This window comes from Coloeus monedula (assembly GCF_965178545.1).
Source record: "Coloeus monedula genome assembly, chromosome: 16".
In the NCBI taxonomy this organism is placed as follows: Eukaryota; Metazoa; Chordata; class Aves; order Passeriformes; family Corvidae; genus Coloeus; species Coloeus monedula.
In genome coordinates this window covers 3,894,948-3,922,637 of record NC_138796.1, presented here as the reverse complement: position 1 = coordinate 3,922,637, position 27,690 = coordinate 3,894,948, and the positions used below count along the sequence as shown (strand labels likewise).

The following is a 27,690-nucleotide window of genomic DNA, read 5'->3' as shown; positions in this document are numbered from 1 at the left end:
CAATAAGTAGTTATTGAAAAATATTGAAGACATGGGAGTTAAGAGGTCTTAAATATATGCAAGTTCTTCCTTAGACTGTTCTCCCTCACCTTTGGAGGTTGCACAGAATGAAAAGAATCATGTTGCGGTTCAGGAACATGAACAGAATCATCTGTTTTCTGTATTCTGTCAATTCTTGTCCAGTTCAATGGAGGTAATAATGAAATGAAGCCATTAAGCCCCCAGAACCACATTCCTAGAACAGAAACAAAAAGCAACACGTGTTCAAAAGAATTCTCCCTTCCAACTGCTTACATCTACAAATGGTCTTTTTAAGGACACAGCTACCTTCAGTTTGCAAGGCAGGTGCCACACAACGGACACTACTCCAAGTCTAAACAAAAATCACCATGAGTCAGCTTTAACATTTTTAAATCAAACACTCAAAAATATTGGGGAACATCCATCAGTCCCACTCACACAGTTGTGAGGCAGGGAACTTGCACTTAGATAAATCATGGTACAAGCTTAAACTTGGTTCTACTGCTTCCCTGGCACCTTGATCACATTTGCTGATTAGGACAGGCCACATTTTCTGAAGGCAGATGCAAGTGCTGCTTTTTATCTCCACAGAAAATACGTTGCATTATACACTTACTACAGATGACATTGCGCAATAGCTAATCAAAGTTGGAGGAAACTTAGGCTTCCATGGAAATAAAACAGCATTTCACAAGATTACACTTATTTTTGCAATATCTTAGTGGGAAGTAGCAACTTTTTCTACACAGGGTAAATTCTTTCCTTGTTGACCCTTGTACAGAGGACTTTGAATCCCCAATGTAGGTTTCCAAGCAGCTTCATCTTCTCCACAAAATAGCTGCAAATTTGTAAGTCTCACAAAAACATGAAACTGCTTTTCAGAAATGGCTTAGCACTTCTGGTAAATACTTCAAACTTAATTTGCTTAATTTCAAAGTTGACAGCTGGCCTGGAACACTGTCTACTAACCAGTCTAAAGTCAGCAGTATCTTAAGCAACTAAAACATGGTCTAGAGCAAAGGAAAGACAGGATGAGTTTGTAAAAACTTAACCACACTTTTATGGAGACTGACAAAGCAATCAGTACACAGCCTACTCTTTCATTGCTACTCCTACGATGGGAGGAAAAGAAGAAAGGACTTCAGTGCATTTACTTACTCAACCACTCTTTCTAAAGAGCTCTATGCAATTAAATTAATGATATTACTTTCAGGACAAGGAGAAAGCTCACTGACTTGTCACTACCCTGTAGGCTTGAATTACTGCCCTGTTCACAAACAAACTTGCTTTTTTCCACTTCTGCATCTTCTTCATAAATCAACTAAAAATGTTATTTTGGAACAGCTGTAGTACACACTCTGATTTGTATTATAAGTGAACAATTGACATACCTAGTAGAAACAGGAGTGGGATAAGAAACAGTAACCACCTGTAGTTCTTCGGAAGGCATCTAGAGAAAGAGAGGGAAGTTTACAAGAAAGAATACATTTACCATAATTAATTTTTATATTATAACTGGGTAAATAACTTGCTCACAAAACAATAATTTCAAATGATACACACCTTCTTACAAGAAACACCTTGAGCAAAGACATCAGAGTAACAAGTTGATACCACCCAGTTCTAAGCAACCTGAACATGCCAGAAGCTGCCCTCCCTAGAAGACAAAAGGTGGGAGTGTGAAATGTAATTACTGCAGCACATGTTCAAAGAAACCAAGCAGAGGGACACGCAGCTGTGACCAACAACGCTTTGCAGAGTGAAGAAATGCATGGATAAGGCAATGCATGCAGCTTATTAACAGCTAGATATCACAAGTATGACAGCATTGTAACATCAACTACTCAACAAGATCAACAGCCATGCAAGGAAATGAAGTGCTCATTTGTTATGGCAATGCTACCTCGCTGGAAATTCAGTATTAATGTCTGAACACAAGTTATCACACACTGGAGACCTCAGTATGCTCCAGGAAATGCACAGGTTAGCAGCAGCAGTTCTTGCAAGAGGAATACCAATATAGGAAGTGACTGCCAAACCAAACACGCCCCATTATGCCTGACACCCCATATTCAGTGCTATTCACATACTCATTCCCTCATGAAACAGTCTGGTTAGTCTCCTGTTATGCCTGTGAACAGAAACACACCCTCTCATTAAGCGTATTTTGGTCAATAAAGTAGCACATGCATTTCAAGATACAAAAGCTACAGCACAAGCAGGCTGAATTAGTGTAAGTCCCTGCAGTCCCCTAGTTTGCCAAAAGGAACAGGCAATGCACACACACACGGATTAGAATAGTAACCTGGAGAAAGAAGGGCCAGCCAAAGTAGAGACAACACCTTCTGTGACACAAGCCATCCCGTTGCTCCCACTGATCGCAACACGTGAAGCATAAAGTAACCTGGATTGTAACAAATTAACTCCATGTGGTAACAGACACAAAGGAGATGAAGGTTCTCTTCAGTACATGCAGTGAACACACTCAGCCCCCTGCCCATCCCATGTTCTGCAGAATTTTAAACCATACCTTTCAGTAATCTCAAACTTGGTTCTCCACTACTTTAAAGCAAAGCAAGCCGCTAATAAATATGAAGTAAAGTAAAACCAAGACAGTTTAGAAACTGAATTCTCAGGGACAGAGATAAACAGAATGAACACCATCTGTGCCATTAGAATATCATTTTTTCCAAAATCAAAGTTTACATTTTGTAACATGTTTATCTAACAATGCCATGCAAAGTGTAGCAGAGAATAGCAAGAGTACTACCATAAAAGCAAGCTTTAAGAACATCATAACATTAAAAGCATCTTATTTGTTCAAAATTACGTATCAAGTTCATTATCTGGGTTACTGTTGAGAAGCAAGAACAATTGAAAATTTAAAATTCCAGTGACGTCTAGGAAATACTGATAGAAAATATTCCCTACTGAAAGTTACAAGCAGTCAATTTTCATTAGGCTGTGTGTTCCCAAGGATGTTCAGTACGACAGTTTTGTATCTCTTGAAGAGAACAAAACTGCCACCACCGAACACCCCCACCCTGTAATATGCACTGTAAGAAATGCACTGTAAGAAAATGCTGTAACTTAAAGCCTGCTGAGGCCAACAATTACTATGTCCAAGACTAGGACCAATCTTTCTACAGAACAAACTACACAGTATATGTCTAGAAATTAATCCTACATTTTTAGATTAGCAGATATGTCTGGGTTAATCTGAGGGATTATAGATATACCAACCCAATGTTTTGCAAATCATTTAGGTGACTGAAGTGTCTCAAATCATTTTCCTTTGCTGTATAAAGAACACTCAACAGATTCTTGATGCCTCTGTCATTCAAGCTAGGGAGCGCTCATCTCACAGGGTAGATTCTATCCCTACATAAGATTCCTGTAAAAATTGACTATCACTAGAACAAAAATAAAATGTTAAAACCCCTTTATTCAAATAACCTTCATACGAGTATCTCATACCTTGCTTTCATTTAAAGTCAGCTTTTCAACCTATCATGCATACAAATCTCCCTGAAGTGCAATAAATTAACAATCTGACTCGTTCCTTTTAACAGATGAGGTGCACGTTACCCTACACCTTGTTTTCACTAATAGGTAAGCAGCCTGCCACGCTTGTGCAAAAGAAGAGCAGTCAATCAGAGCAAGAAGTCAGACAGAAGAGGTGTTAAGGAAGTTAGTTGACTAGGCACATTTTTACCCTACTTTGATAGATGAAGGAAGGAAAAAACCCCCAAACACAAAGCACGTATGATTAACATTTTGAGATTGCGATGCAAAATAAAAGCAAACAAAAATGTCCAAGTCAACCTGCAGAAGAAAAGGTGTGCCAAATGGTCCTTGCTACCCTTTTAGCCCATGAGGATTGCATGTGGTCTGTGGTGTATATTTCAAGATGTTTCTTCCCCTTACAGTCATCACCTGTTGGTTGTGGTAACAGTTGATTAATGGGATAAAGCCAGGATCAAGTCAAGATTGTTACAAGATAACTGGAACAAGTCTAACTCACATCATCAGCTATCAACCCAAAAACTGCTAAGAAAACTTCAGGGGAAGGAAACTTCCTGGGGGAAAGACTACAGTACACCAGGGGATCACCATCCCCCCCTACACCTAAGTCGAAACCAAGTATTTACTTTGTAGCTTCCATAGTGCCAGGGGCTGTCTGATACCACTATTACAGCAACAACCTGCTGTAGAGCCCAAGGCTGAGACAACATTAATCACTGTACTTACATATTGATTCCTCATTCACACCAAGATGACGATCTTCTCTGTAGAACTCCTTTACATTCATGCTCCCACAGTAGTCTGAGTGAGCTGCAACACATTCAAAAAGCACACATGGAATCTAATTCTCAAGTTCAAAGCCTTTCATATACACAGATTTTAGCTAAACTGGCTTGGTTCACTATTAAAGTCAGGTTACTCACAGAAAACCTGAAAAATGACTGAAGAAGAAGCCTACTCTGTGCAATCTTATTCTTTTGTCTTTAAATATCAGGGGGCCTATTGGTTCAAAGAAATCTTTCTGCTTCTTTACAGAGAGCAAAGCTTGTTAAAAAAAAAAACAAAACAAAAAAACCCAACCAAACAAAAAACCCCCAAAACAAAACAAAGAAAACAAACCCAAAAAAACCTCAAACCCCAACCAACCCTCATTCAGTAAGACCCTGTTCCCAACATTCCACCAAATGGGTCAACCATTCATTACATATTTGTGCTGATTTTAACAAACTTGTTACATGAAGGAGAAGAAAGCATTAGCAATTATAAGGCTCTGAGCAGAGAGAAGAAAGAGAGCAAAGTTCTACTCACATGCAAAAATCAGTTACCTTCTGTCTATGGCAATTTAACTTCACTTGTAGAGCAGGTGTAATAGAAAAGAAAGCACCAAAGAAGAAATGAATGTTTTCAGGGAAAACAAGATGTGCTCTAAAGTAGTGCAGAGTGATGAGAGCAGTTTGAGTTTTGCAAGACAGATCTAAACAAGCTTTAAGTGCACAGCAGATTTAAGGGTGATAAGAGAGACCTAAAGACATTGAAAAATTAGAATTTGACACTATCACCATAGTTTTTAAAAATCAAATTTCTCAATTAAAAAGTTACTCTCTACCACTTTCTAGTAAAAATCAGCATGTGGATCTTGTATAAAGGAATCTTGAGAAAACAGAGGAAAGGTATGAAAAGTGTAGCACAAGTGAGGTAATAATAAAAACTGAGAGAGGAGACAGCCAAAAGACTATAGAAGAAGATCACCATAGTGCCAAAGATGAAGTCCATAAGAAAGAAAAGCCAATACACACGCTGTCTTTGTTTGGAGACCAAGGACAACAACTGAAAAAGTACCTTTATATTCATAACCCAGCTTCAGCAAAACCATTTGAAATAGTTGCACTAATAGTGATGCAAAAGATGCTGCAGTATTTTTGACCAATCGTAGAATCTTACTCATGTAGAAGTATGTTCCTCCTATTGAAAAAAACAGTGTGAATACAAATTATTCATCCATAGAAATATGTAATTCTGTTCTCTGGTCACCATTAGCTTGTGTAAGAGTGAGGACGAAGCAGGGAAAGCCTTTAGCCAAGAGTATTAAACTTGAGCAAGTGTGGTTTGAAAAGTCTGGGTATATTAGATTTCACATCAAAGCTTTTGTAAGAACTACACACCCTGGATAATGACTTCAAGGCAAAATCTGTAACTTCAGCAAGAATAGCTTTGCTTAGTGAGAATGCAGAACTCTAAAGAGCACTGAATTCCTTGCTTATGGAACTTGGGATTCCTCACTGATGTGAGCTGCTGATCCTGATTTTGGGGTCCCAGTTCCAAAGAGACACTAGCAGTGTTATTCTGGATTTGAAAGTGAAGACTGCTCAACACCTTCCCTGCTGTTACATCAGAGGAAGCATCTACAGTGGTCTGCCTGAAGTGCTAGAGACACACCCTTCTCCAGAACCACAGGAACAAAGCCACAATCCACCACTGTTGCTGTCCTAGACTCAGCCACATGCCCAAAACCTGCCATGACTGTGTGTGCCTTTCCCCACCCACACACCCCCGAAATCTGACCCAATCCTCTAGTTAAAGTACAAAGGAATGTACAAAGATGAGTAAAATTCTCTCATGTGAATACAAACTCAGAAGCACAGAAAGAGTTTTCATGCAGTGCCACTTTAAGTAGTTGACTGTACAAGTCAAAAGAATTCCACTCTGTGCTAGACACTAACTAAAAACAAATACTTAACTCACGTATCTGAAGTCATATCATATAGCTCAAACAAACTGATTTCTTGTACTGAAAACAAACTCCATTCAAGACTAACAAATCTACAGAATTCCAAAATTGGTTCTTTTCTAGCTCAAGGTCATTAAAGAGACAAATCCTTTGTGGTAACTGAGGACTACCAGTAATCAAGGAACTCCAGATGCTGTGCAAGAGGCAGGCAGACACAGGCAAGAGAAAGAGGAAAACAATCCACTGAATGGAGATTGCCTTGGAAAGGCAGAAACTTTTCAAGCTTTTGGAATGTGGTCACTAGAATGACTATTTGGAATCAGTTTTTCCCTTTGGACTTCAATTTTTCATGTAGCTGAGATTTAGCTTTTAGAAACACTACAAAAAGCTGCAAGGTTAAAAGAGGAGAAAAAAATTAAACGGGAAGTAGAAAGCCCTCTCAGAGATTCCCTAGATAGCAGAAGCACTGCAAAACAACAATTCTGGTCAATCTTGAAAGTTCAAATCATGTAAGGGATAAAAAATTATAAAAGCAAATGCACAGAAGAAGTTTCTCTCTGAAAGACATGACCAAAAACTTCATCGACAGAGCCACATAGATCGATGCCAGATTAGGAGACTTACAATCAGTGCTGGCTGGCCAAATAATTTTATAACTTAAGATACCAGAGCACTTTCATTTTGTAATTGTTTAATTCCTACAGCAGCACTGAAAATCAGTAGATAACTATACACAAGAAACCAACAAGTACACAAAATTTCAACTTAGACAGAAAAAGGTATTTCATATAAGCTGATCTCTAGAACTCAGTTATTAGCAAGTTTATCAGGGTAGGACAAGCTTAAAAAAACACTACATTGAAATGAACCAACTGAACTGTATTGCAGAGAAAACACAAGAGAAAGTAACTTACTAGATGCATGTTTCTGGCTCCTGTCCCTAGTGTAGATCCTGGAGGATGGCACGTGGGAAGCTGAGTAGGCAGTGAGGACCTCCTTCCTCTCTGACAGCATGCTGCAGTCACTGCACGTGTAGCCGTTCAGCGTGGGCTGCAGCTCTGCTGCTGCTATGCCCCCGTTCCCCTGCAGCAGCATGGTGTCACTGCCTGGAAACAGCACAACCACCAACACACCCATGTCAGTACTGCCAGCACTGTGCCTGTTACATGGGATGTGGAAGGAAAAGCAAAGTGTAAGTTACCTTTGGGGTCACCTTCTTCATCGAGGCCTGCAAACGAAAAAAAGCAGAAATTGGTCCCAAATATAAGACAACCTGAACTGAATTACAATATCTGACAAACTCAAGTTAGAAGTCCCACTAATTCTAAGACTTCAAAAAAAGTCTCGTTATGGTTAGCATTTAACATATTTTTCAGCCCATCAGAGAAACATGTATCCAGACCTTATTATAGAAGGAATAGTTGTGAAAAGCGTCCCATCACAGAAGGGGCAGACAAAGTAACATGAATACCAACTGCATCTTGACTTAGCTCCCATGAGACCTTAAAGCAGCTAATTACAAGCTTACAATGCTTCTGCTGCTTGGTGACTACTTTGATACTACTGTATTTAAAATTCTGTTTTAAGAGCCAGGTTATCTAATATTTAGAACTGGTTCTACCAAGATTGAAACAATTCTTCCCATTAGGACTCTGGGAAGGTCCAAGTATTCTGACTAGAAACAAAGAGTCTGAATTGGGAGATATAACAAATTGTTGATCTGGTTCTACACAATACTTCACATGACAATACTTTATGTAGACAACTCTCCTATTTTCTCTTCATTGAAGAAAGCAGATTCCAGGAAAATATACTTTTATGTACTTGCAAAGCCAAACCAGCTAGCCACACACAAAAACCCTTTTGGGAAATCCTGAAATGCCACTAATTTGAAACTTTCACATTAAGGTATGTTAAGAAGAAACAAACTTCTGCTTATAAACAAAGAAGAATGCTTTTCCTTTGGCTTTTCACAGACAAGTTACACGTTTACCATTCTTTAAATATAATGTACATTTTGTACTCAATGTACATTTTGAAGAGAACAATGATAGGAGATAATTATGGTGTTGCATCACAAAACTGTTTATATTTGCTGCCTATTAACTTGACTTTGCAACATCTTGATATGCCAGTAAATCAAGTTTACACACTGGACCATGAATTTCCAGTGGGCATCTTAGCAAGAACGCCCCTACAGCAGAAGTGCAAGCGCACACAGGTTTGGGGACAGGATGGACAGCAGGTGGGACAACGATCATAAATTTATACGCACCAAACCAACCAGTTTGCACAGTTTGATACAAGCAGTAGCAATCATTGCCTACCCCAGAAATGATCAACTTCTGTCTGTTCTCGAATCAGAGACTCATCCAATATAGTGGATATCATTGATGTATCACTGGCATGGCTATTGAAACTGCTCTGGCTAAAAATAGATGAGCTGGACAGATTTTTCCTTGGCACATGTCTTCCACTGCCAGACTGTTTGTTCATACTTCTGCGTTGCTTTACCACCCTAGGAAACAAAGCAAAGGCAAGTAAGACAGAGCACTAAAGACACACATTTCTGTTAACTTCTCACTTTATTAATGAATGAATTAACAGTCATTTCAACACTGATGTGATTAAACAGAGCAAACAAGGTTTAAAAGGAAGTCCTCGCCTTTAAGCACCTAGAATTTTACAAAGATTTTACAAAAAAATTGTCATTGCAAACCACATACTGAACACAAATTTCAAAGTATGGCAGTAAACATGGAGAACAAAAAATAAGACTTTTAAGTAACTTTTTTTGCATTCTTTTTTTCTAACAGTAAGACTCAGGATTTACTTGAGAAGACTTAAAAATGCTTACTTAGATTGATCCCTGAAGGACATGTTTCCAGCATAAGAGCTGTCATGAAGGGAATCACTCTGTCCATCATCTGATTTAGTGTATCCTCCAGCAGCCAACCGTAAACTACGCCGTGACATTCTGGGTGAATCAAACACTGGATCTATTTTGTTTTCAGTCTCAAAATCCAAAGCAGATGAAGAATAACTTGAACTGCAGTAAAATAAGAACGGCAAAATTACCAGGGGAATTTTCAACCTGGTAACAAATATGCTCTTCAAGCTAGCTCAAGTTTCCATTAAATGCAGTTTATTCAGGGTTATGACACAATGCTCACGAGATATACCAAATAACCCCAATAATTTAGATATATGTAGATATTCAAGGTTCTCCTAAGCAATTCATATTATGAGTTCTACAACTGAAAGCAAATCAAAGAAAGAAACAACCACCATGGAAACAACATCTGAAGTTTAGCCACAGTAAGCACTCATGCTTTTGGGACCAATTTGAGAGAGGAAGCCATTCATGACACAGTTTCTCCACCATGCCCAGCAGCAAATTAAAAATGGCACACTCCCAAGCTGCAAGGCAAAGATTAATTTTCAGTCTATTTTTGTCTATTTTCTGTTTGCCAAGTCCTTGTTTTGAGAACCAAAGATCCATACGCCACATTACTCTGAATTTCCATCTCAACAAGTAGGAACTTCCTCTGCTTAAGATAAAGACTTCCCTACTTCAGTTTAACTACCACTACTTTTTTTAAAGTGGTTTAAAAATATTTCTTAATTTAATGCAGACCATTAGAAACATTTAACTCCAAGCTAACAAAAAATATTTAGAGACTTCAATCTGTTTTTCTCCACAGAGGCAAGTTTACACGTAGATAACCTTCACATCATTACCCAGGTACTCCACATTTCAACGCGTGATTCTCTCAGAGCCTCCATGAAAATTTACAGTGAAGACAAGCAGCAACACAAGGCAAACAAACAGATTAAAAACTGAGGAGTCTGTAAGAAATACATTTACCAAAGCAGAAGTTTAGCCTAAAGCAGAATACTCATACACAACCAAAGGAAACATTCAGTTATGTAAGTGAGCAGAGGCTGCTGGCACCAGGCATTGCACAGCACGTCAGGTTCTGGAACTGCTCAGCCCTGTGACCCACAGCATCCAAATGCTAAGTGCTCTAGGCCAGCTTTCATAAGGACTCTGTCCCTTCTTGGGCCACAGGGATATACAGAGATGTAACAGCACTTCAGTACTCCTGGGGGTTTCATTTGTTTTTTTTAAAAGAAGAGATAAGCAAAGAATTGTTTGTGACAGCAGCTCCTTCTCCCCAAACACAAACACACAAGTAAATTAGATCTGAATGAGTAGATTCTACTGTGCAGCCTGTATTTGAAATAGAAGCTTTCCCTTTCAAAAAATACGTATCAACAGCTACTATAAAAATGTATTTGTGTAAAAACAATTTAATGGAAATAGCTGTCTTACACAATCATTAAAGATCTCAGAACATCACAAAGTAATAATATGCTAAGTATTGTATTATTTTGGCATACAATTAACATCAGAAGGCCTTGAAGCTACACTTACAGTAATGACGTAATTCTGACAAGGTGGTGCTTCTGAAGTGAGTTTCTTCATTGCACCACAATGCAACATAAAACATGTAAGATGGGGCTGTCAGAGCATGTCAACTGCATTTCTTTTGGCTTAAAAAATAACCCAGACTGTTAACACACTGCAGGAAAACATCTCATGGCTGCAGCACCAGCTGGGCATTCAGCCCGTAAGACCAGGGCAGAGTCTGTCCGAAGTAGCTGCTTCTATTGCCCAGAGGAGCACAGATTTGATGGCAGGGCCCTGGTTCTGTGTGCTGGATTTTACTGGTCTGCCCCGATAATGATGGCACGTGCAGTGCAACCCTGTGCAAGGCAGAAGCCCCAGCACAACTTAAACTCAGCATACATTACTAAATGCATTAGTCTTATTAATCCTTGCTTTCATTTGGCTGGAAGAGGGAGAAGAAATAACATGTTTTCTCAGGTACCTAACCAATTGTAGACTAAAGAATTTAACTTTTACAGTTTTCAAAAATGCTAAGTACAGATGATTCATACTCTGACAGATGTAAAAGTGAGAATATGGGTTAAATGTGGCTCCTCCTGCTGTTATTCTACTGTTATATAAAGGGTCAGAGCCACAAGTTTTCTACTGAGTCCCTCCCTAAACAGTTGTTTCAGAACTCAGTTTTGCTATTTACACTTGCCACTATGCATTTGCTTTTCCTCATCTTCACCCCACGTTTCTTACAGATACTCAATTCACAAGAACACAAAGTACACAGAACAAGCTGACAGCTGTGACCAGCCTCAATTTGTTTCTGTTCATAAAACACTTGTTGTTACCAAGTATCTCAATGAGCATTTATATTAATGTGGGTTGAATAAATAGCTTGAAGTTGGGCTCCACTACCAAAAAAAAAAAGAAAAAAAACCAAAAAACCAACAAATCATCACGGAATCTTTTCCTCTTTAACAAAAAGGGGCTTATCTCTCACTTATGCAGGATAATAATTCTCTTCACATTATGTGTCCTCTGTCAGCAGGACAGTACCTAGAAGTCTCCTAACTTGCCATCTCACTTTCCACGCTCTGGAACGCGGCCTTTTTTCTTCTACAGAAAAGACTACAGTAAATAAAAAAACCATTGCCTTTGCTTTCAAGGATCAGAAATGAACCTGTACATTGATGTAACCTATGCAATATGTACAGCTAACCAAGAAACACCTAAAGGTGGGATGCAATTAGCCTACACTCCTGGATAACATCTGCAAACAGTGCAGACTCTGGTTCCTTCCCCAGCAAACAGCTCCCATGGCTGCTGGCAGAGCTGGAGACTGAATCTAGTCTTACACTTCCAGCTTCTTGATACCTCCTTCACATGAGCTTCTACAGAATAAAAATGTCCTAGACTTCAGTGGGCTATTTTTCAAGTTATATATTTATAAGTGGAATGAGAATGAGGTCTGCCAATTTTAGCATTCCTATAGCTCCTCTGAAGGACCTTAAGTGTCATTTTTTTATAAATACTCCTTGGAATGAAACGGGCAGTGATGTTCTTGACTATTCAGGATAACAGACACATGCAATACACCTAAAGAACTACAGCTGAACAGACATCTAACATGGACACAGACATATAGTCAATACAAAAATATTCACAGCCTTTCTAACCAGGGGGCATTATTTACATTAAGTGACCAAGGACACTACCTTGAATTATTTAGTTATTTCTTCAGTCAGTCCCAGAACATACTTAAAAACCTCAAAAGATTTTATTCAATTACTGTGCAGAAAATTATATCCAAATTGAAGGCTCTGACACAGAAAAAGAAAATCAAACCAAATTCTTATTGATTTAACCCATATTTTTGAAAAAGTGTTAAAGGCATCCAAACTGACAACACAACTCAAAAGATGATGGTGACTAAAAGGAAAGATCAGTTGTAAGAGTGGGGTGTAAATTATATGTTGACAAGTAGGTGAGATTCACAAGTTTGACTTGCATTTGGAGGAGGATAAAGATTATTTAGGTATATCAGTTAAATGTTTTTCTGATTTGGGCTGGAGGAGTAGAAGCACAAAGTAGAAGCACTACAGCTATGAACACACAGTGATCCCAGTAAGTATTAATGTAAGTTCTATTAATAACTTATAGCCAACTCTATTAATAGCTTTGTGGTATCAAGCTTCACTGCACTGCTTTCTGCAGGGCTACATCCCAAGCCACTTTCTTTAAAGAAAAGATTCTGTAAAGATTGAATTGTCACAGGCAGAATAAACCAGATTAGAATATAAGCAAAACAAACACAGGTGAGGGTAAGAAGGAACAAATTTCAACATGGAAATATTTCTGATTAGCAATTCTCCCTTTCCTCAGAGTCTTCAAATATTGTTTGACCCAGGGTAGGAAGAGCTATAATAACAGATGTCATTCTGCACATATACAGCAAGCAGAGGCACAGCAAGAGTCTGCACAGAAGACAGTAGTTTACTCTCTTGACATCCTGAAAGCAGTGTCACGTCAGTGTAACAAGTAGTTTTTCCCCATTATTTTAACATTTGGGGCCTCAGACAATTTTAAAGAAAGAGCGTGCCAATCCTTTTCTACATAAGGAAGAATTATAATGAATTTATTTCAACCTAGTTTAACCATACTTGCCTTCATTAACTGAGTTACTAAACTTCATCATACCCAGCTCTATCCATTTATAAATACCTATGCCTAATAGTCTAACACAGCAAAATGGCAAGCTGGAAAGTTTCAGGACATGTAACCCCTTCGCGACTTCTCAGTTTTTCAAAACAGTCTTAATTTATGTAGCAAGACAAACACTCAGCTGTCCCCTAAATAAACCCCACCAAAGTCATCATGAACTATCCTCCAGATGTCCAACAGGATTTATCATTCTACATCTTCTTTCTACTTGTCCACTGTTTTTTCACTGGGTAAGAATCTTGGACAAGAATAACACAGGAGTTACAATATGTCAGCCAACCTCTAAGGTACATTTGCAACACAGAGGTAACTAAACCCACTCAGTAACATAGAGGTGAAACTGCTGCTGGATACAAAGCACACAAATCACCTTTCATTGTCCAGCATGCTTTTCTTGAAAAGAGAAAACCCACTTGTATTTAACCAACACTTTATCAATGGTTTTTCATAAAATTCAGGAAAAATTGCAATTCAACAACATATAACATGTCACATTTTGCAACACTACTGACATTAGGCTACAGCTTAAAAAAAAAAAAGCCATGATCCCAAACAGAAAATGGAAACATACAGTTTTAGAGCACACAAAAGGAAGAGTATTAAGTCAGTAATCTCTTAATGTTACAGTTTTGGCAACTTCTGTTTTATTGGCAAGTAGCCAAGTATTGTCCAAATGCTATACTGTATTTTAATACACAATACATAATAACGCCATACAGAGAGAATAGAAAGGCAAATCTCATACTGCATCCTAATGAACAATAATTTTTTTAAATTTAAAATTAGCTAAACCAGTAACTCAGGCTCACTGATGCATTTTGAAGCAAATATATATCTCATAACTCAATACCAGGAAAAGCTCAATAGATTAAAACAGCAACAATCTGCTATATTAATACTAAAAAACTCAAAATAGGCATCACAACACTTGCTCTGAATACATAATACAAAAACTACCAAACACTATGGAGTTAGTTTTTAGAAAACTGAAGTGATTTAAGAAAAACAATCAGATACAAAGATATAAGAAAAAACCATGATCTTTAGAAGATACAAGAAAAGGATACAAGAAAAAGCAAGTTCATTAGAACACAGATTTTACATTCACCCAACAAACAGCTCTGCTAAAAGAAGCAATCAATATGTAACTTCCAGCCAAGTCCCGCACTAGCGGCAATGAGTGCGCAGCAATCAGCGCTTTAAAGTGAAAGCGGTCCCAAGTCACAAAAGAAAGCACACACCGAAGTTATAAGACAAAACATCGAAGAATTTTGAGGACATATTTATAGAAATCCAACAGCAGTTGTAACTAGGCGGACACAAGTTACTCATAGCAACTAATAAACACTGAGTCATTATCTTAGTCATTGTCCTGTTAGTTCAATGCTTTCTTTCCTCCAGTAGGACACAGCAGTTGTTTTCAAACCAGACTAGAAAAAGCCCTTCTTCAAAGAAGTCAGCTACTTACCATGAAAGCTCAACTCTCCAGGATTAGCAACATTCAGAGAACAGACAGTTTCTCTACAAGAAGAAAAGGGTTCTCACCTGAGTGCATATGTATAGCCAGTGTTCTCTGGCAGACATTGGGGAGGAGTGTACGTGTGTAGACGTGAAAAGTCCATGTTGACTGTTTCAAATCATACTGTAAAAGGTGAAAATAAAGTAATGCAATGACTTAAAATTACATAAAGTCAGTCTAGGAGCCCTTGCACTGTTCAGCCTGTGTTATTAAGTATTGAAATAAAAGAGCTGTTACCAGAAACGTGGAGCTCTCAGCAGTGGAGTAGTATTGCTGCTACTGCCAGATATCCCTTATCATTACTACAGGAAGCTCAGGGTATTTCTGACTGTGACTTTCTTTATGATACTTTATTTTCAGCTATTTCCAGGTTCTCTAGAACATGACAGTAATATGAGCCAAACTCTTATCACAACCAGATTACACCACTTCCACAGGAACTAAATTATGCTGGTATCCCCAGAAGAGGCTAAGCATAAAAATCTAAAGAACTATGCAGCCATGTTTCAGAGGTCTCTTCACAATGAGTTTTGCTTTGAGTGCCCACTGAGCACAGCACAGGTGGCTCTGTGCACCAGGAAAGGATAATGCAGATGAAACTTGAGAAAGTTTTTACATATAGTCAAATCATTTAACTCTAGCACTTTTGAATACCATCCACTAAGCAGTGAGGGAGTATCCTTCATTTCACAGAACTTATTCCTGTCATTAAAACCACTGAATACACACCCTGGCAAAAGAGCCAACTGCAAAGTGACTCATAGGGTAGAATTAGGCACATTTTCCAGAGTGCCATCTACTTCCAAAAAAAAAACACTCCAAAAAACAACAAAACCAAAACTACCAAATCAAAACCACCCAAGCAACATTTGTAAAACTTTCCATGGGGTCTTTGAAAGGTATTATAGCCTTTGGAAGAAAATAAAAACTGATGTTGTCATATCAACAAACTTGCAGAGCTGCACAGGTGACTACATGGGTGGAACTATGAACAATTTGACTTTCAATTTCAAAGTATTTGCAAAAAACCTTCAGCTTTTCTCAGTTTTATTAGCCAAAGAAAATTTTTTAATTTCATAAAAGATTCTTTGATTATAGCTTATTTGTGGTTAACAAATAGGGATTTGGCTACCCTGGATTTGCACAGTTAGCAAAGCAGAATCCTGCTTTCAGATTATCTATGGCTCCTGTTTCAACAGCAGTAAAAGATATTCCACACAACTGTGATGATGTACCTAAACCAGGGTAAAAATATCCCCAGCCAATTTTGGTAGTCAAAACATCAACAGGTATCTCATTTTGGAGATGCACTTTCCTATGCTGAAATAAGAGTTTTCGTTTGTATAGCTACATATGCTTAAGAAATAGGGCCAAAATGCAGGTACAGGCAAAAGCAACTCAAAAGAAATCTGTACATGTAACATTAAAATGCTCTTAATCAGTCCACCTGTAGCCTACAAATCCTGAGGTTAGTAAGGCAAGAGGATATTTCCATTACTACTGAAGACTTAAAAAAATTAAAACTTCCAGGCCTAAGCATCATAGCTTCCTGAATGCAAGCACCTCCCATGCAAAGTAGGGTTAATGAAAAATAAGGTCTCCTGCTATTTACTATTTTTTTATTATAGAGAACACATTTCCATTAGGTGATCCTTCTCTACACTCACTTCATTTGTCCCAGAGGCATAATGCTTTCACTAACTTGTATATAAATTTGTTGTTTGTTTACAGGAAGCTTAAATCAGTAGTGCAGAAGTATTGGCAAAGCAGTCTCATTCTTTTGCTAGAATGAGCAGCAAGTTCTGTTGGAATATGTAACAACTGCTGCCTTACTTTATCAACAAACAGGAGCTCAATTCAGCACATAGGAAATGGGGACCAGAGAGCAACGGCTCCCCAAGAACAAAGGTGGAAATACAGGGAATTTCAAGATGAGGGATGCTGGTAACACCAGAGAGCACTTGTTTTAAAGAACAGCAAAACATGTTTCTCAGACATATGCCTACTGAAATTGAAAACTATGATTAAAGTTGATCTTTTTGAATTGGTTCATCCCAATAAAGATTTTTAGCCCCTAAGATATAAAAACCTTGTTTAGTTTCTGCTGGAGTTGATGTGCGTGCTTAGCACGTATAGTTTCATCATAAAACCTGTTTTTTAACTGGCAACTCAGTAGCTAATCCTTCTGACACCCAGCAGCATTTTCCCACATGGAAGGTTCAGCTATGCCAGTGAGCTTTGAGTAGTTCCCCAGCTCCTCCCTGTCTCCACTGCCCATATGGGCAGGGCAACGGCTGAGTTTGAAAAACAACATATTGGCTCCATTTCTTCCCTGTTCTTTTTTCCCCCCCTTCACCACCAGTACTCTCTTTACTTGATTTCGGAATAAATGAAATGCTAGAATGTAAATAATATTTCTTATTTGATAAGGTTTTAATAGTATCATTAAGTTATTACAGATAAAATATGTGCTTGACAAAGGCAGTGCTAACTGCAAAGCCTCGAAGGTACTTATGTGTAGATCTATTAATAGCTGGGTTTCATAGCACCGAGCTCTCCAGTGAAGATATCAGGTTTGCCATCTAAACACCACACTTAGAAATCACTCTTAGAAGATTTAGGAGCTTGGTTTGATTCACTGCTTGTTTGATACTCTAAAATGAATTCTGACTCAAGGGGAGAAACCTCTACTCAATTTTTCAAAGCAACAAAACTGGCTTAACTGACTTAAATGGAATTTAAAATTCATCTTCAGAGATGACCACCACAGTTTGCAAAGACGGGTGTCTAGAACTTACTATGAAACTGGATTTGTTTTTTAAGCCTGGCTTTTAGTTCAAGAGCTTAATTTTAGTTATCCACCTCTTCAAAACAAATTATCAACCCAATTTATTTAGAAATATTCTAGATCCTTATTACAAAACAGACACAGGGTGACTCACTCTAATTTGTTCCCTTCATGTTTAACAGCACTCCACCCTTCATGTATTATCATTGTTCTTACTTATGAAGCTTTCATACACAACTGGGACAGAAAGAGCCATGCTAATACTGTATTTTGAAAATTTTAAGTCACAAAACTCGGCAGACAATCTGAGAGGTAGACACAGTACTTAGTCCCAGTTTGAACACTTCTGCATGCCTGACGCCTTTCTGCTTTATGTACCATAGATCTGTCTGGACTCAGTTTCATGTAGACTTTTAGTATCAGCTTTGTTGCAAGGATTACCAGGCTCAAACTCCAAAACAGCCTTTTACCCTTTTCTAGAAGCCAATAAACATCTATTTCTAATACCAAGGGATGCACAATGCAAGAACCAAGCATGTATTTATGTAAAACCCCCAAGTAATAAGAATACCTTTATAAGACAGCTCACTGTCAATTAAAGGGAAGCACACAGTTCCGCTGGAGTGCAAGCGGACACTAGGTGTGCCTCAGCTTACAAGCCAACTTCCATGTTCCTGCAGAGGAGACAGCTGGATTATTTGCCTTTTTTTGGGAAACAGACACAACAGTCATCCCAAGTATTATCTCTCCCTTGCAATTCAATGGAATCTGTGTTACAATAAATCAGCACACCAGAAGGGCAGGAGAAGACAGATTGTGACTCTGTCAGAACACAAGGAAGCTCAGGGACTCCTGTAATCAGTGCAGCAGAATTTACCTTCACGCAAGGCCCCTGGCTGTCTCCAAAGGACTCCGAAGCGTCTGAGTGATATGAGGCTGCACCACTACCTCAAAAGCCTGTCTGACAGTCACTTTCACAACCAGTCAGTCTCAACAAAATCCTAGTACTATGGCAGCAAACTTCCTGGCTTCCAGGGAAAGTGATGAGATGCTCCACGAGTGGTCTTTACACACAGAAGCATCATAAGGCTGGGGGAGCAGCACCAAACACTGACCGTACACTACAACTACCTTAGGGACAGACACAAACCCTCACTTATGGCTTTTGGGGTATGCAGACTTTTACAAACTTACTGTCCAGGCAGTTCCTCATGAAAACCCTTTGCAACAAAGGAAGTGGTAAATTGCCACTTCACAAAAGGGACCCTGGCAGAGTAGAAATATTCACCAAAGTCTGTTAGAGAATGAGAAAATTCCCAAGACAGCATGTCTTATTTTTTATATGTTACAAGGGACAAAAAATGATACAATTAACATCTTAGATATTGGAAGTACTACTCCAAATAGAACCCCTACTATCCTCACATTTTAAAGCCAAGTAAGTTTAAGTCACTATGACTTAACATATTTAATGCCACAAATGCTAAACAGATTTAGGCAAACTATCAATAACAATGAAACTGGAGCATGCAACTCCATCAGTTTCTGAGAGCAAGCCATTTTTTACTTGTAATTTCAATTTTTATTTTCTTCTATTATTCAGAAAAACCAATAAAGTCACCATTTTTGGTTAAAGAAGGCAAATTCCTAAGTAAATATGCTCCACAAAGGATGTTTCACCATAGCAAGTTAAGTACTAGTTTAAACAGGCTGAAGAGCAAAGAGCTCCAAGCTAAATCAACATTTTATTAAAACACACATTCATAAAACGTTACCATTCCTTTAAAAGAGCAACTCAAAAGCAAACAAACAAAAAACCCCCCAAGTAATAAACCGGATATTTTACACTAGATATTACTATCGAACATCATGGCACAGATCCCCGAACACAGGTGTCAAACTACAACACTAACAACAAAACCCAGCTTCCTCACAAAGCAGCAACACTGCCACATTCACATTCTGTACCTCTCGAAACGCTTTTTAACGGGGAGGCTGACAAAAACCAGCCACACATTCAGCCGCGGTGAAACAATCGGCGTGCCTGTTCACTGTTTACACACGGGGCCAGCACACCATTTCAGAGCCCGGGCCGCTCGGGCCCTCTCGCACACGCCGCGCCGGGGCCTGGCCGGGCCCGCAGCCCGAGCGCCGCGCTCCGGTTCTCCGCCATCCGCCGCGGCCCGGGCTCAGGGCGCGCTCCCCGGCGGGCGGCACGGGCCGTGCCATCCAGCCCAAAATGGCTCCCGGCCCCAACAAAGCCCGCGGCAGCCGGCCCGGCCCCCGCGCTCCCCGTCACTCGCCGAGTTTGAATTCACTGGAGGCGGAGGCCCGGCCGATCCCACCGCCTTAACCCCTGCGGCTCCGCGTCCCTCCGCTCCCCAGCCCGCCGGCACACAACAGAAGGCGTGTTTCACCTCGCCCGTCACGCTCCTGAAACGCCTCACCTGCCCGATAAAGCACTCCCAGTGTTGGCTATCAAATTAAACCCCGACATCTTACTGTTTACAACCAACACCTGAATGCCTAAACGCCCACAACTTATCATCACCAAATCACAAGGCAGTCAAGCACCGCAGATGTAAGGATATCTATACACCACCACGCTTACTAATAGATCAATGTAAAAAGCCTGCTAACCTTGTCAATAAAACCCTCCGTCCAGCTCACTCACGACAACAACACCCTGCAACTCACTTCCACAACACTGGTATGAAAATCAGCAAGCAGTAATTCAAACCCATATGTAAAAGCAAGAATTAGACATTAAAATTCACTGGGAAATACAACAGAAGCATTAGCCTGGAACAGTCAGTTGCAAAGAACTGAAACAGAAACATAAAAAAAAAATTAGCAAATATTTAACTTCCTTTTTCCGTAATGTTAAACTGAAAACCAGGTGGTGGGATGGGGGGCCTGCAAACGCTGCAGAAACCCAGAATTTGCTGGCTAATATTTTCCTTCCCCATAACATACTATAAACACTATATTTTTAAAATGTATTTTAACTTAATATGACACTAAATAAGGCAACGTAAAATAAGGAATATAAAATAAGGCAAATCAAATACTTTTTCTTCCCAGCAGATAAAAAACTTACTGGAACTGTCAGAAAACAGGTGCTGTCTCCAGTGTTTCTGACACTTCTACCCCTGTGGTCACTGAAGGGAAACCAAACGTGAACACGGCATGAGGAACTCAGCACTAGCACCTCAAAACGAGCACAGCACGAAAAAACCACATTTTGCTGTAGAAACACGAGCAGTCACTCAGTCGGCGAGCGATGCCAAACTCTGCTACAGTAAACCCGTCTGTTGAACACCACTTTCCCCACAGAAGCAGCTGCCCTGAGGTGACAGCCGGGGGACAGCGAGGGCAGGTTTGTCCACCTGTGCTACCCAGATCAGAGCACAACCCCCATCACAGCACGTTACCTTTGCACCAAGGCACGGCAGCTGCGGCGAGCGCCGGCACCCCCGCGCACTTATCAGCTCTTTCACAATCAGGGTGGAAAGCTGCAGGTTATAATTTCTTCTGACAAGGAAACCCTCCAGGTGCCAGGCCCAGAGGGACCCGGGCAGCTGAGGTTTCTCTCTCCTCCCAGCAAACAGCGCCGACCTACAGAACTCCGGGCTAACCAGGGGTCAGCGCCTGCCCCTCGACTCCAGCCCGCAGCGCCTCACGCTCCGCTGCCTCCCCGGCGCCGCTGCCCGAGCCGGGAACGCCGATCCCCAGCTCGGGGGAGGCCGCAGACCCGAGACACCGCGTCCCGGGGGCTCCCACGCGGGCGGGCGGCCGCCACACGCGGCCCCGGCCCGGCGGGAAGCGGCGGCGGGCGGGCGGGCCGGGGACGGGGGAGCGCGGGCCGGGGGCGGTTGGCAACGGCCGGGGCGGGCTGAGCCCCGCGCTCCGGGGGCGGGCGGGGGAGCGCGGCCTGGCCCTGCGCGACGGGGAGAGCCGTGGCTGGGGTTACCTGGTGCCGGTGCAGCGAGAGAAAGGCAGAGCCAGCAGCAGCGGCGGCGGCGGCGGCGGCTGAGATTGTCCGGGCCCCGCCCGCTTTGCCGAGGCCGCCGGGAGCCCCCGCCCCGCCCGCGCGGCGCGTGCCGGCAGCGCCCCCTCAGCGCCCGCCCCGCGCGGCCCCTCACACACGGGCACGGGGCTCCTGCTCCGCCTCCTCCGCCTCCTCCTCCTCGGGCCCCGCTCGGGGTTTGCCCCCGCCAGCGGCAGCAGCCCGGCCGCCTCCTGCCTCGCCTTCCCGCTCCGCAAAATGGAGCTGTGGGGGGAGCCTCTGGAACGATCAGGAGAGAGGCGAGGAGACTTAACTCAGATTTTCACTCCGGCCTCTATTGCTTGACTCACTGACTTTCCCTCCCAGTGTTTCCTCTGTTTCCTTCCTACCCGGCCTTTTGGGGATTTTCTTTCCCTTTGATTCGCCGTCCTCCGCTAAGACTTTGGCTCTGGCACAGCGCACCCGGCCCCTCGGTGGGGCTGAAGCGCTTCGGCTCCGTGCGGTGCCCAGCCGAGTCTCGCCAATGCCAACATCGGGCTACAGAAACCTCCGGACAGCCACACGGAAAAGAAATCAAAGAATGGCTTGGGTTGGAGCTGACCTTTAAGCCTATCTAGTTCCAACTCCCCTGCAATGAGCAGGACGCTTCCCGCTACACCAGGTTCCTCCAAGCCCTGTCCAGCCTGGCCTTGAACACTTCCAGGAATGGGACTGGCTCTTGGCAGAGAGGAAACAAGCCCCATTGTTCAAACATTTGGGAAACGTATGCAAATACATTCAGTGTGAAGCCTGTGCCCGAGTGACGTTTGGTTAAACCCTCAGTCTCCCCGAGTCCACAGTTCTCTTGCGGGCCCAGCTGTAGGCAGGGACTGTGCAATGTCAGAATAGAATAGGGAATGTGTCACTTGGGAAAGGCTAACCGGGGCATAAATTGTTATTTACTTGTGTGTGCAAGAGAAATGACTCAGCTTGCTAATAAATGTGTGATTATCAAATAATCCAAATGTTTGGATACAAAATGAGAGAAGGCAGCTAATCCTTAGGAAACAGAAAATGAAAGATAAACACATTCACTTAAGGTATTAGCTGATATTGATGTAGCACTGATTTTGGGTAGTTACTGTTTCTTTAGAAGTGCTTTGCTCCATCTGTGCGACAGTTTTAAGATGCTGCAGCCAAAGTTGAGCTGACCCCAGTGACACTTGGAAGCCAGTGCCTGGTTTGGTCAGATGTGCAGCCCCACACCAGTCGCCTCCTCCCTGCATATGGCTATTTTGCAGAATCAGTTTTCTGGCCACTCTTCCTCTTTCTGTACTTACTCCACACCTGTTTTCCTGTCTTAAGAATAGATAATATTTAAAGGCTTAAGATACTCAGGGCAAAATCACCTCTTAGTTTAAATCCCCCTGAAATTCGAAATTCCTTGGTGGTGTGAGGCCAGGCCCTCTCAGAGATGTTTCCCACCCTATTCCCCTGGAGCCCAGGGCAGGCAGCACTCAGCTCTGGCAGGACAAGGTGTGTTGTTCCATTCTCCTAGGGTGCTGCTCCAGCTTCCTGCGCTGCTTTGACTTGTCCTAGGCAGTTGTTTTTCCATCACAACCAGGCCAAGAGGCTGGATGGAGGATGATGGCTAAAGCTCAGTTTTCCCTCCACTCCTCAGCTATGAGAAGCAATAGAGCTTTTTGTAAGTTTCCAGGGTTTAAGGGAAACTTGGTCAGATGTCCCGGTTTTGTTAAAAGAAGCTGGTACATACAGAGAGTTAATTTTTTCACATTTCAGAAGAAACTGCTCTGAGGCAAACAAAAATTCTTTCAAGATTTCTCAGCATCTAACAAGTTCTGAATGTAAAGTGGGCTGACAATTTTATTGGCTAAGCTGAAGTGTATAGAAAAAGGGTCAGTAAGAATAAAAATTGATTATATTAAAAATGTTCCAGTTTTAACATTGTGAAGGGCAGTTAAGAATTTAAAGGAAACAAGCTTTCTGTACTGACACCAGGTATGGGAAACTGCAATACAAGGTCAAACCAATCCAAGGACCACATTTCCCTAATTCTCCCTTCCCCTTCCCTTTCCCCTTCCCCTTCCCTTCCCTCTGTGATTCCCACATTATTGCTCCCTTTCCTCTGTGATTCCCATTCCCAGTGCACTCCAGCAGTCACACCTAGCAAACCTGTTCTGCTCCACATTCTGGTCCTTGCTATCAAAAGGGGCAAATCCCCACAGTGATTGAAGGTACAGACTCAGTGTGGCAGAAACCAGTGCAGCGAGGTGTTTCTGACTGGCACTACTGGGCATGGCATGCTGCTGCACAGGGTGGGAGTGGTGACCTTTTGTGTCCATGGCTGGGGAGATCCTCATATATATGTAGTAATATCAAAATCACCTAAAATATCTGGAAATCTGATTTCTTGCTCATTAAAGAAAAGGTTTCTCGCCATCTGCAATCCTTTGTGATTAAGCTCACCTGGGCCCTTTTCCTACACCTGTCAGCCAAAGGCAGTGGGTGCTCCATCCAGAGCAACTGGGTTATCAGGTAAAGGGGGATGCAGAGCACTTCAGATCAGTTTTGCCACTAGATCTCTGTGGTCCTGACTTACAGGGGATTTCAGACATTAACAAGAAAAGCTGATTACAGCCAAGGCAGGCCGGCAGAGCAGCCGTTCTCCTCACAGCTCTCATCTGCTGCTTCAGCTCAGCTCCTGCTTCTCTGGGGGATTGATCCTGGTAAATGGACACAAGCTTGTTAAGTGCATTTTTTGTTGATCCTTCAGCTGCCTAATAATGAAGATTTTGTCTTTTATTTTTCTTTCTCTCTTTTTAAAACATAAGGTTAGAGCTCCACATGAAGGGCTGAGACACAGAGCAGTCCATGATGTATCCAGCAGGATCAGCTCTGATCCACTCTTCCTGCCAACACCTTCCTGCTCACTTTCCCATGCAGGCATCCTAACACAGATTCTGCAAATGAAACAGAAACTTGGCTGCTCTCAAGCCAGCAGTTGGCTTTCCCAAGCTGAGGTGTTACTTTATATTTGGGGCAGTGCTCTGGTGTGTTTGTGTGGTGCAGACAAGGGGCTTCTCCCAAGCAAGATAAAGCCTGTGCAACAGCCCATCAGAACTCCAACCTCTACATATAGAACTATTACAGTATAATTTATTTATAATAAATAAATAACTTCTACCATAATGACATAAATACCTATCATGGTTTTACTGTACAATAACTGCATAATTTTATCATAGTACTATGTAGTAAAACTGTACTATGGACTATACTTGTTCTTTCTGGTGACTCCTGGTTTTAATTTATTATACCTTAAATAGCTAAATTTCTCTATGTAGAGATTAGATTAGATTAGAGCAGAGCTGTGATATGTTATTAGAGCCTATAATAACTTTGCAGTTATAGCTGGAGGTCAGTCCCTGAGCACAGGCTGCTGACACAAGCAGAGAGGTGCATTAGTGCACCTTCCCCGTGGGCTCACATGACCCTGCAGGGCCAGACACCTGCAGAGTGTCTGCAATCTGCCAGAGCATTCCTGTGGAAATCTGCACATTGCCTGTATGGACCCACACGGATGAGAAGTGGATGGATCTGGAACATACTTAACCACCAGCCTCTCCTAAAAATGCTCTCTGATGTAGACCTCATCTCAGAGTTTAGGTATCTCATTTGTCAGTGCCCTGTCAATGTCTAATTAATTGAATCTCTTTAAGGTAGTTAACAAATATGTAAAAGAGTTGATATTCAGTTAGACAAACACATGTACTTACCTAAAAACATTTGTTCTGCTGAGAATCCGAGTCCCAGGATCTTCCACAACAGGTCTTCCGGCTTACAAGGACGAAGACAGAGGCACAACTGCTTGTCACAGGAAGGGCAGGGCTAAAGGCTGCTTATCTAAAGTGCCTGAAAGCCTGAAAGTCCGAGATAACAGCTCTGCCCCCCAAAATTGTCCTTGCTTAAACGTTACGTAATACATATGGTGCCAGTGACATCCCGTAATGAGCACTAACTAAATCTAGAAAACATAAGAGCTGATCTGGCCAAACAGGAAAAAAAACCCAAAACATTTTAATTGCGTTCATACTGATCCAGTAAAAGTTTGAAGCTGGAAAGTTGAGTCTCAAAGAAAATTACTTTAAAATCCAGACTCATACACCATCCACAGGAGACTCAATAACAGTACATTTTTGTAAAGGGATTTAAGAAATTTGGGTTATATAAGTTGAAGTATGGTAAACTACAAGCAAGGTTAGCACATTGTCAAGTTCTGCATCCAGAAGACCTTCTAATAAAAGGACATAGTGGCAGATCCCCAGTTCGTCACGCAAATAAGATCAAGCTGGTGTTTAGCATGTCTCCAGTAGGACTATTAGAATATTCATTTCAACAAGCTCTCCTGGCTCTGGAGAAAAGATGGTTTGTTGGATGATGTGGAGATTTTTCTTTGTGAGGCATCCCACAACAGACTGCTCTGAAAGATAACAAAATGCTCAACATATGGAGAAAAAAAGTTCCCAGCCTGCTGAAGATATCAAGCTTGATGAATACTTCAGCTCTTACTATTTGTGTGCCAGCTTTAGAACATCTTGAAAAACTTTGACTAGATTCCATGTCAACCAAGAATGTTCTCTTCTCTCATCCCACATTTGAAGTTGGGTTTGCAAACATCTCTTCTTTAGATCACAAGAGTAATTAAAAGCACTTGACCAACATTTGTACTGCAACTATCATGAGGCTGCTAGTCAGTGGTAAAGAATCTAAATTTTGTCAACATAAGAAGCTAAAAATATCATGCCTGTAGTACTGTCATTAAGTAGGATTTATTTGGGGGACTTTCAAGGGAACTTTACCATAAGAACTGTGTTCTTGCTGCTGAAGTGAAACTTCAGGTTGTATTGGAGGAACCTGCTGCTCTGCAGTGCTTTGAGAGACTATTTTGAGAACAAGGTCTCTGCTAGGATAGTTACAGAGTCTATTTCCAGTCCAATTTAATTGGCTTTTTAATAATTGATTAGACTAAGGAAACAATTTCATGGAACCACAGAATAGTTTAGGCTGGAAGAGGCCCCTGGAGATGCTGTATGTAGTCCCACTCCTGCCCAACAGGCTCAGGCAGAACAGGTTTCCCAGGGCTGCATTAAGTCAGATTTTGAGTATCTCCAAGGCTGGAGACTCCACAACCTCTTCACTCTATTTAATGTTTTCTAGGGATTTTTACTTCACTCACGTTGTGCCTTATAAGAATTTTAGCTGCCTCTCCACATACAGTGAGTTAAATAGTTAATAGTTTTTAGTGAATTAAAATGCTGCTCAGCACAGGAACAGCTGTACTTCGGCTTTTCATGAGAAGAAAACTCAACTTCAAAGACAGTACAAAGGATCTAAAATGAGTATCCTATTCTACAGGAACGCACAATAGCTTTTGGATCTGTAAGAAACTCATCAACTATTCTGTATCATTAGTGTTATTGTCCCTTTTTGGAGAATTTTCAAAGCAACCCAGTATTTTGTGAAGTGGCCAGAAGTTTGACTTTGCCTTTAAGCTAGGAATAAAACTTGTCTTGTGTGTGTGACCTGTCTCAAATGTTCCTTTGGGAAGGAAGTAGACATTGCTGTACATGGATCATGGGTTGGTTAACAATTATGTCACAGGCCTGAAAAGGTAAAGTGAGGTCAGATGGACAAACAAACATGAGCACTTCCTACAGCATAAGGAGTATGAACAACCCCCACGGAGTCTGTTTTTAGACTTGATACAGAGCCAAGGCACTTGGGAATTAGAAGCCAAAGAGTCTTTCTGTCTGTAATGCAGATAGTTCAAAAAACCCACATCGGAATCCTGATTTTCCATGATTTGTGTGTGCAAAAAATAAACAGCACGCTACCCCACAATGGCAAGACAAGCATCCAGGAGCTCCCTTATTTCATTACACAGCTGAGAATAGAAGTTGACACCAAAACTTAT

At 41.3% G+C, this 27,690-nt stretch overlaps 1 protein-coding gene across 5 annotated transcripts in view; it reads right to left on the bottom strand.

The window, feature by feature from the left end:
• SUN1 (Sad1 and UNC84 domain containing 1) overlaps positions 1-25,513 on the bottom strand; it is a 33,387-nt gene extending 7,874 nt beyond the window's left edge. For 2 of the 5 annotated variants that reach the window (XR_014226871.1, XM_082292199.1), the window contains exons 1-13: positions 21,681-21,811; positions 14,946-15,042; positions 9,132-9,323; positions 8,602-8,792; positions 7,476-7,502; positions 7,189-7,380; positions 5,386-5,508; positions 4,273-4,356; positions 3,847-3,957; positions 2,327-2,425; positions 1,585-1,678; positions 1,413-1,471; positions 90-235 (exon numbers count right to left, since the gene is read on the bottom strand). Coding sequence is in view for 4 of the 5 variants with exons in the window: in XM_082292199.1 (XP_082148325.1) it covers positions 90-235; positions 1,413-1,471; positions 1,585-1,678; positions 2,327-2,425; positions 3,847-3,957; positions 4,273-4,356; positions 5,386-5,508; positions 7,189-7,380; positions 7,476-7,502; positions 8,602-8,792; positions 9,132-9,323; positions 14,946-15,022 (1,395 nt within the window). In the remaining variant the exon portion in view is untranslated. Of the gene's footprint in view, positions 1-89; positions 236-1,412; positions 1,472-1,584; positions 1,679-2,326; positions 2,426-3,846; positions 3,958-4,272; positions 4,357-5,385; positions 5,509-7,188; positions 7,381-7,475; positions 7,503-8,601; positions 8,793-9,131; positions 9,324-14,945; positions 15,043-19,675; positions 19,920-21,680; positions 21,812-25,492 lie in introns of those variants that run through there. The other 3 variants (XM_082292201.1, XM_082292200.1, XM_082292202.1) reach the window with 3 other exon arrangements.
• Between the last annotated feature and the right edge of the window lie 2,177 nt (positions 25,514-27,690).